The sequence below is a fragment of the Camelus ferus genome, chromosome X (genome assembly GCF_009834535.1).
Source record: "Camelus ferus isolate YT-003-E chromosome X, BCGSAC_Cfer_1.0, whole genome shotgun sequence".
NCBI classification, from domain to species: domain Eukaryota; kingdom Metazoa; phylum Chordata; class Mammalia; order Artiodactyla; family Camelidae; genus Camelus; species Camelus ferus.
In genome coordinates this window covers 5,799,667-5,818,240 of record NC_045732.1, presented here as the reverse complement: position 1 = coordinate 5,818,240, position 18,574 = coordinate 5,799,667, and the positions used below count along the sequence as shown (strand labels likewise).

General features: G+C 37.7%; 1 protein-coding gene across 5 annotated transcripts in view; it reads left to right on the top strand.

The window, feature by feature from the left end:
* The window catches only part of EDA2R (ectodysplasin A2 receptor), a 103,292-nt gene extending 84,942 nt beyond the window's left edge, over nt 1-18,350 (top strand). For all 5 annotated transcript variants that reach the window (XM_032475164.1, XM_032475167.1, XM_032475165.1 and 2 more), the window contains 5 exons: nt 10,485-10,663; nt 11,195-11,280; nt 12,887-13,051; nt 16,183-16,575; nt 18,197-18,350. In XM_032475164.1, the coding sequence (XP_032331055.1) occupies nt 10,485-10,663; nt 11,195-11,280; nt 12,887-13,051; nt 16,183-16,565 (813 nt within the window). In that variant the 3' untranslated portion in view covers nt 16,566-16,575; nt 18,197-18,350. The remainder of the gene's footprint in view (nt 1-10,484; nt 10,664-11,194; nt 11,281-12,886; nt 13,052-16,182; nt 16,576-18,196) is intronic.
* Nucleotides 18,351-18,574: the final 224 nt, after the last annotated feature.

The following is an 18,574-nucleotide window of genomic DNA, read 5'->3' as shown; positions in this document are numbered from 1 at the left end:
TAACATATGGTCTAACTTACAGAATGGTCCATATGCCATTGAGAAAAATGTATACTTTTCTTATGTTGGTTATAGTTTTCCATATATATCAGTTTGCTGTAGTTGTTTTATAGTGTTGTGAAATCCCTCTATATCAATATTGATCTTCTTTCTAGATATTCAATCCATTATTAAAGTACAGTATTGCAATTTGCAACTATTTTTGTGGAATCACTATTTCTTACTTAAATTTTATTTAGTGCTTGATTCATAGATTTTTCAGGAGCTTTGTTTTTTAGTGTATATATGTTCACAATAATTATATCTTCTTGATGTATTGAACCTTTATTAATATATAATGTCTTTTCTTTTGTAGAAGTTTTTACTTAAAGTCTATTTTGTCTGATATCAGTATAGACATCTCAGTTCTCTTTTTGGTACTATCTGCATGGAATATCTTTCTTTTCCTGTCAAACTATCTCTGTCTTTGGATCTAAACTGAATCTCTGGTAGACAGCATGTTGGTGGATCATGTTCTTTTTATCTAGTCTGCCAATCTGTGCCTTTGGAGAGTTTAATTCATATACATTAAGATTGGTACTGATAAGGAAGGAGAAACAGATCAAGATGGCAGAGTAGAGGAATGTGAAGCTCAGCTCCTCCCACAAATACATAAAAATACATTTACATGTGGAACTTTTCTCACAGAATACCTAATAAAAGCTTGCAGAAGATCTCATAAACTAAAGGTGAAAGAATGATCCCCACATTTCCAGGTAGGATGAAGGAAAATGAAGAAGAATCAGGATGGGGCCTGTGCCCATGGTTGGCAACTGTGAAAGAAGAAAGGTTTCCTAACCCTAGGAACTTCCTTCACCAGCTGAGAGGTCTACCAGGATAGATAGGGAGCTTTAGAGGCTGGAGAGGAGAGTACAGGACCTGGCCTGCAGCCCTGCATGATAGATACACCATCACAGACAGTCTTTGACACAGCATCACTTTTCCCAGCCCAAGACATACACCTGCTGGTGTTTGCAGTGACTGGGTGCTGAAACTCAGGCTTCAGTGGATATACCTGGGGAGAGGACTTGGTTTGGCTGTGTGGAGACAGCACAAAGAGCCTGGAATGTGGCCTAAGCTGCAACTGGGGGTGCACAAAAGACAGATCACGGGTCTGTCACTGGAACCCCATTGTCAACACTGGAAAAGAGGAGCATGTGTCTGCCATAGTACCCTTATTATCAGCATTCTCACAGTCAAGCACAGCTTCAGTCACTGAGGGTTTTGTGAAATTTGTGGGCATGTGCATGTGCATGTGCATGTGGAGGTTGGGATGAAATCTGAAGCAATTACCAGTACTCCAAAAATGGGTGCAGCTCTAGCAGGTTCTCACACTGCTGAATTTTGAGACCAGGACTGAGCACACATGCCTGAGGGTGGAGCAAGCCAGTTAACAATGCTCCCACAGTGAGGCTGAATATAAGCCAATTATCAATTATCCCAAAGTGGGTGCAGGGACTGCAGTGTTGCCAGATTCTTCTTACTGCATCTTTGTGAGCACATACACACTTAAGGGATCTCTAAGCCAATTACTGGTGCTCCCATAGTGGCCTACAAAGGCAGTGCCAGTAACAGTGATCTTCATGACATGCACATCTGGTTGCAGGATGAGTCACTGAGTCACACATCCCAGCAGACAGCTCCTGGGGAAGAACAGCAACTCCTTTCTGAGAGAGAGCTCTCAAGTCACACCTACCTCATACCACTTCTTAGAACCAAGTCTGTGAGCTTCTACTCCAGCAACTGAGGAACAGAATCTACCCCTGACAGAGTTGTGACAACCACAGAGCAAATAGGAAGCCCAACCCAACATCCAGTGTAGGCTTTGGTCACCACAACACCAAACATGCCTCCTGTAAAGGAGACAGGGTCCAACACACCCTGTGGAAAGAAATGGCAAGCATCCATACCAAAAACATCCCTCACACCAAAGATATTGGACTCATACTGTCTACACCAGGTTGTTCTCACATAAAAACAGCTCATCAAGACCATAGTAGATAAATGTTTCTCCTAAATTCATAGAATCACAGAAATATAAATAAAATTGAAAAGCAGAGGAATTAACACCAATTAAAAGAACAAGAGAAATTACTTGAAAGACAAACAATAAAATAAACATCTCCAGTCTACCAGAGCTGGAGTTGAAAAAGGAAGGAATAAAACTTTTAATTTTTATTAATATAAATATATAGGAATTGACAAAGACTATCAATACAAATGAAGATCACTGTAAAAAGGAACTAGAAACTATAAATAGGAGCCAATTGAAGTTAGGCAACTCCATTGCCTAGATGAAAACCTAGCTTAAAGTGTGCCAATCTACACATAGTAGAAATCTCACAAGAGAAAGGAAAAGAAAAGGGGATCAAAAATATATTAGAAGAAATTATGGCTAAAAACTTCCCAAATCTAAAGAGTGAAACAGATATCCAAGTACAGGAAGCACAGAGGTTCCCAAACAAGATGAACCCCAACAGAGCTACACCAAGATGTATCACAATTAAAATGGTAAAAGTTAAAGATAAAGAGAGGATTCTAAAGTTAGCAAGAGAAAACAAAGAGTCAGTTACAAAGGAATTCCCTTAAGGCTATCAGCTGATTTCTCTACAGAGACATTGCAGCCCAGAAGGGAAGGCACAATATGTTCCAAGTCCTAAAAGGGAGAAACCTATAACCTAGGATACTCTAACCAGCAAGATTATAATTTAGAACAGAAAGAGAGATAAGGAATTTCTCAGACAAGCAAAAACTAAAAGAATACAGCAATACTAAACCTATCCAAAAGTAATGTTGAAATATCTTCTCTAAATAGGAAAGAATCAAGGATCTATAAAAAAGTGAAAATCACAGTAGGAAAGATAAATATACAAAAGGATTGAAGATCACTTAAATAAGTCAGTACAAAGATTAAAAAAAATGTGAAAGTGATTAGAGCTGCAATGAACAGCAAAAGGATAAACATGAAGATGTGAATTGGACATCAAAATTACAAAGTATAGGGGAGGGAAGTATAAAATGGGGATATTTTAATATTATTTTTAATTGAAGTATAGTTGATTAATAATGTTGTGTTAATTTCAAGTGTACAAAAATGTAGATAATTTAGAATGTGTTTGAGCTTATATGACTACCAGTCTAAAGCAAGTAGATATAGTTATGGGTTAACATGCTTGAAAACCAGAGTAACCACAAATCAAAAATATACAATAGATTCACCAAGGAAGTGAAAGACTTATATGCTAAGAACTATAAAACATTGATAAAGGAAATCAGAGCTGATTCAAGGAAATGGAAAGATATCTCATACTCTTGGATTAGAAGAATTGATATAGTTATGGCCATACTACCCAAATAGATCTATAGATTTAATGTAATCCCTATCAAATTATCCATGGTATTTTTCACAGAATTAGAACAAATCATCTTAAAATTTATGTGGAACAACAGAAGACTTAGAATTGCCAAAGCAATCCTGAGGAAAAAAGACAAAGTTGGAGCAAAATCCTTCCAAACTTCAGATAATACTACAAAGCTACAGTAATCAAAATAGCATGGGATTGGCACAAAAACAGACATGTATATTAATGGAACAGAATAGGGAGCCCAGAAATATATACACACTTACAGTCAATCTTCAACAAAGGAGGCAAGAATATACATTGGAGAAAAGACAGTCTCTTCAGGAAGTGGCATTGGGAAAACTGGAAAGCCACCTATAGATCAATTAAGTTATAGCACTGCCTCACATCATATATAAAAAAATCAAAATGGCTTAAAGTCTTAAATATAAGACATGACACCATAAAACTTGAGAAGAGAACATAGGCAAGATATTCTATGATATAAATCATAGCAAGGTTTTCTTAGATTAGCCTACCAAGGCAAAAGAAATAAAAGCAAGAATAAACCATGGGACCTACTCTAACTTATACACTTTTGCACAGCAAAGGAAATCATAAACAAAAATACAACCTATAGACTAGGAGAAAATATCTGCAAATGATGTGACTGACAAGGGATTAACTTTCAAAATACACAAACATCTCATACAACTCAATATCAAAAAAACAAGTGATCCAATCAAAAAATGGCAGAAGACCTAAATAAACATTTCTCCAAAGAAGACATACAGATGGCCAACAAGCACATGAAAAGATGCTCAATGTCGCTAATTATTAGAGAGATGCAAATCAAAATTACAATGAGGTATCACCTCACACCAGACAGGCTGGCCATCATCAAAAAGTCTATAAATGCTGGAAAGAGTGTGGGGAAAAGGTAATCCTCCTACACTGTTGGTGGGAATATAAATTGGTGCAACCACTATGGAAAATAGTACGGAAGTTTCTTACAAAACTAAAAATAGAGTTACCATATGATCCAGCAATTCCACCCCTGAGCATATATCCAGAAAAGATGAAAACTCTAATTCAAAAAGATACATGCACCCCAATGTTTATAGCAACACTATTTACAGTACCCAAGACATAGGTGGAACCTAAGTGTCCATCTATGGATGAACGGACAAAGATGATTAAAGATGATATTTTATATATATACACACACACAATGAACTATTATTCAGCCATAAAAAGAATGAAATTATGCTATTTGTAGAAAAGTGGATGGACCTATAGATTATCATGCTAAGTGAAGTAAGTCAAACAGAAAGACTAATATTATATGATATTATTTATATGAAGAATCTAAAAAATACTGCAAATAAACTTATTTGCAAAACAAATAGACTCACAAACAGAAAACAAACTTATGGTTATCCAAGGGAAAGTGGGGAGAGATAAATTAGGATTATGGTATTAACAGACACACTACTATAAATAAAATACATAAACAAAAAAGATTTAGTGTATAACACAGGGAATGTATTCAATATACTATGAGAAAAAAATTGGAAATATATATACATAATCAAATCACTTTGTTGTACACCTCAAACTAACACAACACTGTAAATCAACTATACTTCAATTAAAATTTTATAGAAAGTTTAATACTGATAAGATAGTTCTTACGAAATTTTATTATTTGTTTTATGTATGTCTTGTACCATTTTTGTTTATCATTTTCTACTTCAGTGTCTATTTTATGCTAGTTGATTTTTTGTAGTGAGAAGTTTTAATTCCACTATTTCTTTAATGTTTAGTTTTGTATATTTTCTTTGTGTTTACTATGTTGATTCCCTTTAACATACTAAATTTTAACAGTTTGAATTGATAATAACTTAACTTCAATAGCATACAAAATTCTATTCTTTTACAGCTTTGTATCACCTCCCTTTATGTTACCATTTTCATTCTAGTTTTTATCTTAATCATTGTGTATCCAATAACATAGATTTATTTTTATCATGGTTAATTTTTGTTTAAAATCGTATAGGAAATAAAAGGCAGAGTTCCAAACCAAAAATTAAGTAGTTCTGCCTTTGCATTTGCCCATGTGTTTACCTTTACCAGAGATATTGATTTCTTTTTATGGATTTGAGTTACTATCCAGTGTCCTTTCATTTTAACCTGAAGAACTCCCATTAGCATTTATTGAAGTACAGGTGTAGTAGTATCAAATCTACTTAGCTTTTTTAATCTAGGAATATTTTCATTTCTTCCTAATTTTTGAAGGTTTTTTCTCACTGGGTATAGAATTATTGGTTAATAGTTTATTTTTTAGATTCTTAAAGATACCATCTTATTGCCTTCCAGCTTCCACAGTTACTGAAGAGAAATCAAGTTTTAATCTCATTGAGAATCCCTTGCACTTGACAGAATTTTTTCTCTCCTGCTGCCTCAAGAGTTTTACTTTGTTTTTGGCTAACCATATTTTGTTTATGTCTCAGTATGTTTCTCTTTGAGTTTTTCTTACTTGAAATTTGTTGAGCACTGTGGATGTGTTATTCATGTTTTTTGTCAAATTTGGGAAATTTCAGCCATTATTTATTCAAATGTTCTTTCTGCTCCTTTATCTCTCTCTCTCTTTTACTTCTGGGACTCCCATTATGTGTATGTTAGTCCACTTGATGATATCTCTTAGGTTTTGTTTGCTTTCTTCATTCTTTTTAAATTTCTCCTCCTTAGATTTGATTATTTCATCTGTCATATTCCAAGTTTGTCATTCTTTTTTCTACTTGCTCAAATCTGCTGTTGAACATTTCTAGCAAATGTTTTCATTTCAGTTATTTTAGTTTCAGTTCTAGTGTTTCTGCTTGGTTACATTTTTATAATTTTTAATTGATATTCCCATTTTGTTCATACATTTATTTCCTTATATCCTTTAGTTCCTTGTCCATGTTTTTCTTTGGACATATTTAAGACAGTACATTTTTGTCTTTGTCTAGTAAGTCTGATGTCTGGATTTCTCAGGAACAGTTTCAGTCAATTTTATTTGTTACTTTAAAAGAGCCATACATTTCTGTTTATTTTTATGCCTTGTGATTTTTTTGTTGTTGTTTTTAAAAATTGGTCATTGTTTTCATTATAATGTGATGGTTCTGGAAATCAGATCCTCTTCCTTCTCCATATGAAGATTTTGTTGTTGTTGTTGTTACTTCATTTGATGCAGGCTATAGAAGTCCATTGTTTAGGTTTTTATTTATTTTTTATTGAGTAATAGTTTACAATTCTGTGTCAATTCTGGTGTACAACACAATTTTTCAGTCATACATGAATATACATATATTCATTTTCATTTTTCCCCATGAGCTACCACAAGATTTCGTGTGCTATACAGTATAAACTTGTTTATCTATTCTATATATACCTGTCAGTATCTACAATCTCAAACTCCCAGTCTGTCCCTTCCCACCCACCTCCACCCTGGCAGCCACAAGTTTGTATTTTATGTCTGTGAGTCTGTTTCTGTTTTATATTTAGGTTCATCTTCTCTCTTTCTCTCTTTTTTTTTTTTCAGATTCCACATATGAGTGATATCATATGGTATTTTGCTTTCTCTTTCTGGCTTAATTCACTTAGAATGACATTCTCCAGCGCCATCCATGTTGCTGCAAGTTGCATTATTTTGTCATTGTTTACAGCTGAATAGTATTCTGTTGTATAAATATACCACAAGGTTGTTTAGGTTTTTAAGCTAAAATACTTGTGCAAAGGCTATATTCCTTTGTATTCCTAGTCATATGTGATCACTGAAGTGTGTATTCATTTAGATAATATTTAGCTATTATTTTGACAAGGATTTCCATAAGTGCCAAGAGTTAAAACAACAACAACAACAGCAACAATGACAACCAAAAACCCCCACACATCTCTGATTCTTTGCAATTTGGCTCTGTGCTGAAGCACTCCTTCAACAGTTAGGCAAATTGGCACTTAGCCTATGGATCAGCCTAGTGTGTAAACTTAGGGTCTTCTCCATATTTTTCTAAGCATGTGTCTCTTCCTGGTTATGCATGTGCCTTTCTAAATTCCCCCATATGTATGGATGTTTTTGAATGTCCTAATTTCCCAAAAATTCTTCCCCAAATTTTGTTTCCAGACTTAGGCAGTCTATTGTATGTCTCCATCCATAGTTTCTTGCCTCAGGCACCTGTAGTTTCTCAGTTTGCTTTGCAATATTTTTAATAAATGCCCACTCATTTTCCAGCCTGTATTCTGAACTGAGTGAAACAGGGATAATTACCTTCTATTTGTCCTTCAGATAACAGGTTAGAATGGACATATGCAGTAATTGGTGAATAAGTTTTTCTTAGCTCAGTCTGGAACTAGGGATGACAGTCTCATACTAGACCTGTTGCTGGGGAGAGGGGTACAGTAAGGTAAGTGAAAATGGCACAAAGCTTTCCTGTCATTTTCAAGATGATTTTTCTTGATTGAGAATTTGCTTCATTGCTGTAAATGTGTGTTTGACTGTTCCCCAAATTTCTGACAACATTGATCCTGACGGTTTCTATTTGTTTTTCTATGTTTCTGTGAGGGAATGAAAGCTAGGGGATATTGCATTCTCCATTTTCCTCATATCATCTGTTGTTTTTAATACATTGATTTCAGCATCTCCCTGTGTGTCTCTGTGCATCAGAAAATCAAAGCATAAATAAAATTGAAGAGATTTTAATTATAAAATAAGTATAAAGAAAAAAAGGCAGTTTTTTGTTGGGCCAAGCCTGAGAGAGGCATACATCATTTTATCCATATTCCATTGGCTAGAAATTAGACACATGGTCTTATAAAACTGCAGTGGGGTTAGGGAATATTGACCAGTGGTATTCCCAGGAGGAAAGGAGAATGAGTTTAGTGAACAACCAGCCAACTTCTGCTACAACTAGCAAATATCTAACATATATTTTTAACTAGAGTTCTGTCTGTGACAAAGAGCTGTGACTTATCAGGTAGGAGCCTTGTCCTAGGTCAGAATGTCAGAGCTGGAAGAATATTTAGAGACCATCTATTTCAGTATCCTCAGATGTTGGGGGCTCTGATGCTCAAAGTAGAGAAGGGCTGGCCAGAGTCACACTGTCAATACCTGACCTGAGACAAGAGCCAGCTGGACCACTTACCTATTCTCTATACCATCTGCATGCAGACATTTTTGAGCATTTCCAAGAGTAAGATTCAGTCTTACAAGATTGTATATTTCAAGGACTTTATCCATTTTTCTAGGTTGTCCAATTGATACCGTATAATTGTTCACAGTATAATCTTATGATTATTTGTATTTCTATGATATTGTCTGTAACTTACACAGCAAAGCATGTTAACTAAACAAAAAGGCAACCTACTGAATGGGAGAATACATTTGCAAATGCTATACCTAATAATAGGTAAACATCCAAAATATTCAAAGAACTCTTACAACTCAACATCAAAAAAAAAAATAATAACCCCATCAAAAAATGGGCAGAGCACCTGAATAGATATTCTTCCAAAGAAGACATGTAGATGGATAACAGGCACATGAAAAGGTGTTCAACACCACTAATTATCAGGTAAATGCAAATAAAAACCACAATGAGATATTATCTCACACCTGTCAGAATGGTTATCATCAAAAAGAAAAGAAATAACAAGTGTTGGTGAGGATGTGGAGAAAAGGGAACCCTTGTGCACTGTTGATAGGAATGTAAATTGCTAAAACCATTATGGAAAACAGTATGGATATTCCTCAAAAAAGTGAAAATAAAACTACCCCTTGAATCTGCAAATTCTACTCCTTGGTATTTATCTGAAGAAAATGAAAATATTAATTCAAAAAGATATATGCATCCAATGCTCATTGCAGTGTTATGTATAATAGCCAAGACACGGAAGCAACCTAAGTGTTCATCAACAGATGAATAGATAAAGAAGATGTATTGTGTATATATATAAAATGGAATATACTCAGCCATAAAAAAGAAGGAAACTTTGTCATTTGCAATGACATGGTTGGAGCTAGATGGTATTATGCTAAGTGAAATAAGTCAGACAGAGAAAGACAAATACCATATGTTTTCACTTATATGTAGAATCCAAAGATACAAAACAAACAAATAAATATAATGAAACAAAGACAGAATCACATATATAGAGAACAAACTAGTGATTTCTAGGTGGGAAAGGGGTAGGGATAAGGGCAAAATAGGTGAAGAGGATTAAGAGGTACAAACTACCGGTTGTAAAATAAGTATGTCACAGGGATTATAGTCAATAAGATTATAACTTTGTATGGTGTATAATCTATTAAAATATTGAATCACTGTTGTACACCTAAAAGTAATATAATGTTATGAGTCAATTATTCTTCAATAAAATGTAAGAAATAAATTTTTCATCACAACCCAATACATACTTAACATATTTCACCTGTAAAAGTTTTACAAAACAATACTAGATAGGTAGTGATTAGAGCTGTATGTCAAATATTTCCAGCTCCCCACCTTCTGGCACATTGTAGAATTACACTTTATTTTGCTTTTGTAGTTACTAATGATCAGGTGATGTATATGGTCAAGGACATGTGAGCAAAATGAAATGGGTCATTTCAGGGGGGAATCTTTAAAAGCCAATGCACAGTTCACAATATTCTATTTTCCCTGATGCTTCAATCATGACAGCACAGTGAGTATAATGTAAAGAAGAATCCCCAGGAACTCTCTAATAGGCAAATAGTGAGAGTGAGAAATAAATTTTTGCCCTTTTAAGACACTGATATTTGCAGTTTGCTTTTCACCATGCATAACCTCTCCAATGCTGACTGATATAAATACCTAGTTTTAGTACATGATCTGTATTCTGATATTTGGTATCATTTTATTTTGTCCTATTTCAGTTTTCAATGATAGTTGCAATCTACTAAATTGATTTCATGTCTCAGTAATGGGTTGCAACTTACAGTTTGCAAAATCTTACTATATACAGTGTCCACTTGTCCCATAGCTAATCCTCTCTCCAGGTTTTTTTTTTTTTACAGTAATGTTTGTGACTCCCATTTCTCTGCAGGATTGTGGTTATGGAGAAGGTGGAGATGCATACTGCAGAGTCTGCCCTCCCCGCAGATACAAAAGCAGCTGGGGCCACCATAGATGTCAGAGTTGTATCACCTGTGCTGTCATTAATCGTATCCAGAAGGCCAACTGTACGGCTACCTCTAATGCTGTCTGTGGGAACTGTCTGCCCAGGTGAGCCTGCTATATAAGCCCAATCTATTCAGGCCTTCTCTAGCCCTTTTACGTTTCTCTCAACCTTGCTTCTCAGAGCCTAGTTGAAGTATTCTAACTGTCCATATCATGATGAGTTTATGCTCCCCTGAGAGAGAGAAGCAATATCTTCCAAAGATCCCCCTATAGAGTGCCTAGCATACAGTCCATCACAGATGATTACTAAACAGTGTTTTACAGGTCCAAGTTTCAAGGTAAATCTCACTGTAGACCTAAAAGAGATTAGGAAGCACTTGGTGTCAAAGCAGTGCTCCCGTCTCTTGTGAGACTGGTTCTCCTTTTGGCTATAGAGTTTGGTGAATGGGGGAAGAGGTGGAGTGTCTGGGACTTTGAGTCAGACATAGAGGCATAGAAATCACGCAAGGCTGAGGTGGGTGCTAACTTCTAACCTGGAAGGCAAGACTCTTAGAAGCTGCCTATGTTTCAGGAAGAATTAGTACAAATATATTGCTTATTTGATCACCTTGCCATTTTTTATTGCTCTGACCACAGATTCTACCAAAAGACACGTATTGGAGGCCTGCAGGATCAAGAGTGTATCCCGTGCACAAAGCAGACCCCCACCTCTGAGGTTCAGTGTGTGTATCTGATTCTCTTCTCTCCTTTCCTCCTCAATCTGCTGGGTGACCCCCTTGTACTCCTTTCTGTAGGGTAGATTGGCAAGGGAATTGGTTAGATTTGAACCTTAGTTTCCAACCTGTGTAACCCTGTGCAAATCATTGAAACTCATTGAACTTCATTTCCCTCATCTGAAAAAAAACTCATGATAATCATTTTTCTTCATATCTTATGAGATGTTATCTAGTTCTAATGAAATTATAAATTTAAAAAAACTTTATAAATTATAACATTTATATACTTGTGGATTATTATTATTGTTATTATATGAGGTTTATAGTAGTCCCTAGTGCTTAAGACTAATAAAAGGCTGAATGAAGTACTAGGATCTAGTCTATGCCCATATCACTATCCATTTATAAGTCTATCATTTTTGTCTATCTACCATGTATATGTCTAACCACTTATTTTTTAAATGATTGATATATTTTTAAAACATGAAATATTTCAAATATGTAGAAATATTTTAAATGCAGAAAAATACAAAAATAAAAATGCCCAGTTACATGACATCAAGAATTAATAAATCTTAAAATTTTGCATATTTTCTTCAGATTAAAAAAAATGGATATTCCACAAGCTTAGTGGCATTCCCTTTTTGATCCTTTCTGAGTTCCATTCTCTCCTGACCTCCCCAGAAGCAACCACTATCATGAAACTGTATGTCTCTTGTTGGTAGGCTATGCTGCAGTAACAAACCCCCAAATCTCAGTAATTTAAGGCAATAAAAGTTTATTTTTCACTATGAAAAATTCTTACTCCATCTTCTAACTGTACCATCAGACCATGTGGCTTCCAGGTTGATGGGACAGGGTAAAAGTTGGAGGAGACATACTGCATCTTAACTACTGCAGTCTGTATGTGGCACACATTACTTCTACTCATAGCCCATTGGCCAGAAGTACTCAGATGGCCTTACTACAAGGGCGTTTGGGAAATGCAGGGAAGCATGTGGATAATTGGTGAGCACTATGACTCTGCCATACTCTCTACCTATGTTTTGATACTTGTATTCTTTTGTGATATACGTATATATCCATAGGCAATATCTGCTATTATTTATATTTTATGTTTTATATAAGTACTTGATACAAATATCAAGCTATATACTTTCTTTCTCCAATTTGCTTTTCCCCTCTGGATCAGTTATATTCATCCATACAGGTCTTTTATTTTAAATGCTATATAATCATATTATCATCTATATGATATTATTATATATTACATTACAGAATTATATCATGATTTATTTATCATGTGCCTTACTGATGAGTATTTTAGTTTGTTTCTATTTTCCTAGGTTATATAACTAGATGTGACATGGAAAGATCATAGGATATGTGCATCTTCAAATAACTGTACTAATTTATACCATACTAGCATTATATGAAAGTTTCTCTACTTTATTATTTATACTTTTGCCACAAAGAAGTAAAACTAGTTTAGCAGTCCTAATTGAAGAAGACACTAGGGAGAGGATGTTGGTCTGAGGAAGTACAGGTCCAGTGTCAGGGTGACTGTTGACTACCTACAATAACTGACCTCTCCCACTTTCTTGTCTCACAGGTGCCTTCCAGTTGAGCTTAGTGAAGGCAGATGTACCCACAGTGTCCCCTCAGGAGGCCACACTTGTTGCACTGGTGAGCAGTCTGCTCATGGTGTTTACCCTGGCCTTCCTGGGGCTCTTCTTCCTCTACTGCAAGCAATTCTTCAACAGACATTGCCAGCGTGGTAAGGGTAGCTGCTTCATGTATTACCTGAATCAGGATAAAGGCTCTGACTAGCAGAAGAGAGACATTTTCTGGGGCTGAGAGTTAATGAGGCTTCCCGAAAGCCTGGGAAACCCCAAGGATGGACTCTTTAGGGGGTGGCAACAGAAAGCATGAGACTTCAGAGATGATTGAGGCTGACCCTGTGAGTTTATAGGACCTGATTCATTAAGGTGTAGGGGTTCATAAAGGAATACAACATTATGGGAAAACCCTTGGGAAAGGAATCTGGAGACCTAAATTCTAAATCCACTTCTAAATCATTGTGTAACTTTGGATAGATCATCTAGCTTCTTTAAGCCTCTTTCTCCTTAATCTTTAAAATGAGAGAGAAAGTTGATTTCTGAGTCCTTTTACAAGTCTTCATTTCTACTAATAGCTATAGATTCTGGAGCATGTCAGGAATGGAGGAAGGCTGGCTGAAATGAGACACGACTCTAATAAATATGGATGAGGTCTAAGGCAACAGTTATCAGTATAGTAACAACCGAAATGTAGGTAACTGAGAGTCCAGTGTCCACAAGAGTTGGCAAGCTTAGACATTTATCCTCAGACAATAATGATACCCAGAGAGGTCTGGGCCAGCCCATAGGAGATGGCCATGTGAAATCTTAGATGGAAGGTCATATATTTAAAGTCCGGAGTAATATCAGGATCTGTTTTCAGCACCAACTCTAGCCATTAGCCAAGAATGTGGGACAGAAACTCCAGATCACTGAGGGGAAAGATGGGGAAGGTGGGATGCTGGCTGGCCAGGATCAGACAAGGGTTTAGATATTTAGTCTAAATATCTAATCAGAATACTGAGGCTCAGTGCAGCTTCACTGCCATCACAGGAACTGAGAACTAGGCAGAGACACCAAAATAAGAACCAAGGCTAGTAAGTGGAGTTGGTCTAGTAAGGAAGAAGGAGGATACATTTTACTGGATATGCAGGTACTTAGAACTCCTCTTCAGCCCACTGGATACTTGACCCAAAGCAACACAATTTATTTCAACCTCTGTTTGTGTGGGAAAATCCTTATTAAGTAGGCCTGCCTTGGCCAGTTTGGCTCTAGTGCCTGCCAGATGATCTTCAAAAAGCCTAGCAGATATGTTTGGCTTAAGTAGAGGTGAATCTAGGATTTCAGGGAATGGACAGCACAAGGGGAACACTGTTTGCCCTTTATGACCCTTCTCAAACTCTACTTCTCTCTCCTCTACTCTTTGGCCTGGAATATTGTGGCCCAGGGTGGACCATCCTGTCTCTTACTTTAGAGGCTAGTTTCTCAGATAAGAGTTATTGCCCATTCCCTGGGCATGGGCATGAAACATGGGAAATGAACCATTTGGGCCCCAGGGCCCAGAAAGAAGAAGATGAGGCAACATCTGTGAGATGCCCATCTCCTTCCTCCTGCCTCAGGAGGGGAGAAATGGGTAATCCTTCTCTGCTCCTCCTCTGTCCTCAAGATAATATTGCAGTACCCTTCTCTGGGAATACAAGGGCAGGCAGCTCCCTCAGGGTCTCCGTAGGAGAAATAGGATTAGACATTTTTTCATTTAGGGAAGGTGTTTATCAGGAGTCACTGACTTACATGCATACTGTGGTTGTACAGGTGAGATTAATATGTGAATTAGATCCAGTATAAAGGCCAATAGAGAGGAATAGGGACTGTGGCAAACTGAATAGTTCATCCTCTCTAGAAGGGGAATCTACTACTAAGCTTCAGCTTTTTGTTGCCATGTGGGAATATTGAATGTTTCAAGATCTTCTGAATTTTCAAGAGAAGCCAAAAATCTGGATTTTTGTATGAAATAATATTGAGCTCTGACAATGGGTTTTAATTAAAAAAACACAACCACAATATGGGGATCAAACCAACATGCATTCCATAGTCTCTCAGTTTGTAACCTGATAGTGAATCAGACTTATGCATGTCTATCACTGTAATAACAAATTGCCACACATTTAATGACTTAAAACAACACCTACTTATTATCTATTTCCATAGATCAGAAGCTTTGTAGGCTTGGCTGGATCTTTACCTTGAATCTCACTAGGCAGAAATCAAGATGTTTGCCAGGGCTGCATTCCTTTCTTTTTTTTTTTTTCAAGTTGTACAACACAAGTTTAATGAACATCCATCATCTCACATAGATACAAAATTAAGTAGAATTTTTTTCCTTGTGATGAGAACTCTTAGAATTTACTCTCTTAACAACTTTCACATATGAAATATAGCAGTGTTAGTTATATTTATTGTGCTGCGCATTACATCCCTAGTACTTTTCTTTTAAACATTTTTTATTGAGTTATAGTCGTTTTACAATGTTGTGACAAATTCCAGTGCAGAGCACAATTTTTCAGTTATACATGAATGCATTCCCTTCTGAAAGCTCTAGGGGAGAATCCATTTCCTTGATCATTCACAAAGATGGAAGAATTCAGTTCCTTGCAGTTATAGGGCAGAGGTCTCATTTCCTTGCTGACTGTCATCTAAGAGCCATTCCCAGTTTCTAGAGACCAAACACATTCTTTGGCTCATGACCCCTTTCCATTTTCAAAACTAGCAGTGGTGATCAAGTCCTTTTCATTTCACATATCTGATACTCTTTCTGACTCTTCTGCCCCCCTCTTCTACTTTTAAAGACACGTGTGATTACATTGGTCCCACCTGGGTAATCCAGGATAATCTCCTGGATTTTAAAGCCCATAATCTTAATTCCATCTGTAAGGTACCTTTTGTCATATAACACAGCATATACACAGGCATAACACCAAGGAATGAAGATCATGGCCAGGGTGTGGGGTTGGAGGGGATGGCAGTCTTAAAAATCCTGCTTCCCACAAAGGGTTGCTCTTTCTCTGAAGAAATTGATTCTTTTTTTTTCTGATCCACTACCAGGTAGCCTCAATCTGATACCCCAATGTAAATGTGTTTCTCAACTGTATCACATCAGCCTGGTGCTAGGTACTTCAGTCCCTGGGTCCCCAGGGAGGGAAAGAGGAGCACTAGTTCCTAGATCTCTCCCCATGTTGTGCTCAGGACCAGATGCCCTGCTGAGAGGAGCCCCTCCCTGCCTTTGGATGACCCCATGGCTTTCTGCTTCAAGTTGCAGGAGGTTCGCTGCAGTATGAGGCTGACGAAGCAGCAGAGGAGGAATCTCTCTTCCCCGTGCTACCTGGCCAGGAGACCAGTCCTGAGTCCCCACTGAGTGAAAACATCTTTGAGACCAAGCCACTTAACCCCATCCTGGAAGATGACTGCAGCTTGACTCATGGCTTCCCCACACAGGAGTCTTTTATCTTGGCCTCCTGTGCCTCAGAGAGCCATTCCCACTGGGTCCATACTCCCATCGAATGCACAGAGCTGGACCTGCAAAAGTTTTCCAGCTCTGCTTCCTATACTGGAGCTGAGACCTTGGGGGTGAACACAGCTGAAAACTCTGGAGACAGGCTGGAGCTCACTGTGTCCTTTGAAGTCCCCAGCCCTTAACTCTACTGAGGTGAGCTGGAAAGTTAGGGCAGGAAGACCAGAAATTGGGGACCATCCCCACAGAATTCTCCTCTAGAGGACTGTTGTTCAGTGGGGCTAGGAGTGAAGAGCCAGCAAATTAGGAACATTGGTTGATGGAGGGACAACAGTGGTAACGCTAATCTTTTGAGCCAGTCACTCAGACATCATGTATCTGGGACTACAGTTGTCAAGGAACTGGCCAGGTTGACATGACATCAGTTTCTTTATCCTGGCCTTGTGCAAGCTCTCTCAGGGCCCCACTGTTTAATAGTCAGATTCAGTTATCTCCCATCATGTGTACAAGCACCAAGGCACAGTGGAAAATATAAAAGCCTTGGCATCTGGCAGCCCTATATTTCAAATCTACATCCATTCCTTAATGCTATGTGAAATTTGTGTAAATTCCTTCACATCTCTGAGCCTCAGATCCTTAATTTGTGAAAAGTAGGAGATACTACTTACCTTATGTTGTGAGGGTTGAATGAGAAATGCACATGCTAGTGCTTTTTACAGTGTTTAATGAATTAGAGTTGTTTAAACCATGTTAGTTTTTCTTTCCTTCCCTCACCCCCAGTCACAATTTATACATGCCTTCATATATGCTACACTCATCTAGTCTTCATAACATCCCTTTGTGGTAAGCAGTTCAGAGTTTGTTAGCCTCATTTTATAAAGGCAGGAACTGAGACACAGAGGGGGAAAGTGACTTGCTCAAAGTTACAGAGCATTTTAGTGGCTGAACTGGGCTATAGCCCAGGTTTTGGAGCCCCAATTCAGAGCTTGTCCAATTCTATCAATGTGACTATTCCATAACCAATGTTACTTTCTCAAAAGCTTAAGTAGCATGGGGCAGTATGAGGCATGAGGGTAGATTCCTATTTTTCAACTAACCAGCTATTTTCACCACCCATTTCCATATTTCCCCAGCTATGATATTGTCCAGGTCCCCCAGTGACTCCCACTCTCTAATTCTTACCTAAGGAAACATGAAAAATATGTAGGTAAAAGCCAAGACTGCTACTAAACCTCAGGCTAGATACCTTCAAGGTCATCTAGTCCAACCTCCCGTCCAAGTCCTCCAATCCATGTTTGATTCCCTTTTATAATAACCCCACACAGTATTTGTGTCATCTTTGCTCACATGCTTTCAGTGTCAGAGAGCTCACAACTGCCCAATGTGCATTGCAGCTATGACTGGTGGAATTGAGCTCAATGTAAAGAAAACTTTCTGTCTCCCTGTAGTAACCACCCATGGGCCCTTGGGCTCTCTTCCTTGGGCCTCACAGACCTCATCTGCTTCTGCATTTCATGATAGCCCTGAAGAAGTCTAAAGCTACCACCTCCTCTCTAGAAAGTACCACTTTGGGTTCCTTTAAAGTATGGAGTCTTAAAACTGAACCCAGTTTTGTGGGAAATAATGTCACCAGTATAGAGTAGGGTAGAACTGTCATCATGTCATTGCCCTAGATAAATGATGCATTTCTGCTGTTGCACCCTAACCGCTGGCTTAAACCGTGTTTGTTTGCTTGTTTGTTTTTTGAGGGATGGGGAGAGGAATGAACTAGTGAGATCACGTCATAGATTTCTAACTCGCTCTGCTCCCTCCCTAGGTCTCTTGGGCTCCTGGCAGTCCAGTCATTCTCCTCGGACTCTCCTGCCTTGTTCCAATACCACAACAGCAGCAGGGGTGTGGGATGTGGTATCCACAACAGCCTATAATCTACGGATGGGACACATCCTATCCCATACTACTAGAGGACTGATTCTTCACCATTTTCTGAAGACTGAGCAGCAGCATTTCTTGCTTTCCTATTCTAGCTAGCCTGGAAAGCCAGCTTCCCCAGCCATGGGACTACTAGACATGTTCATAGCTCAGCTTGATTATAGAGAAGAGGGAGGAGTACAACAGTGAATGGGGCAGAGTTTTACTGCCTGCATCTTTGGACAGATGAACCTGAAGAAAGAGCCTCTCAGTACTCTGTTGATAC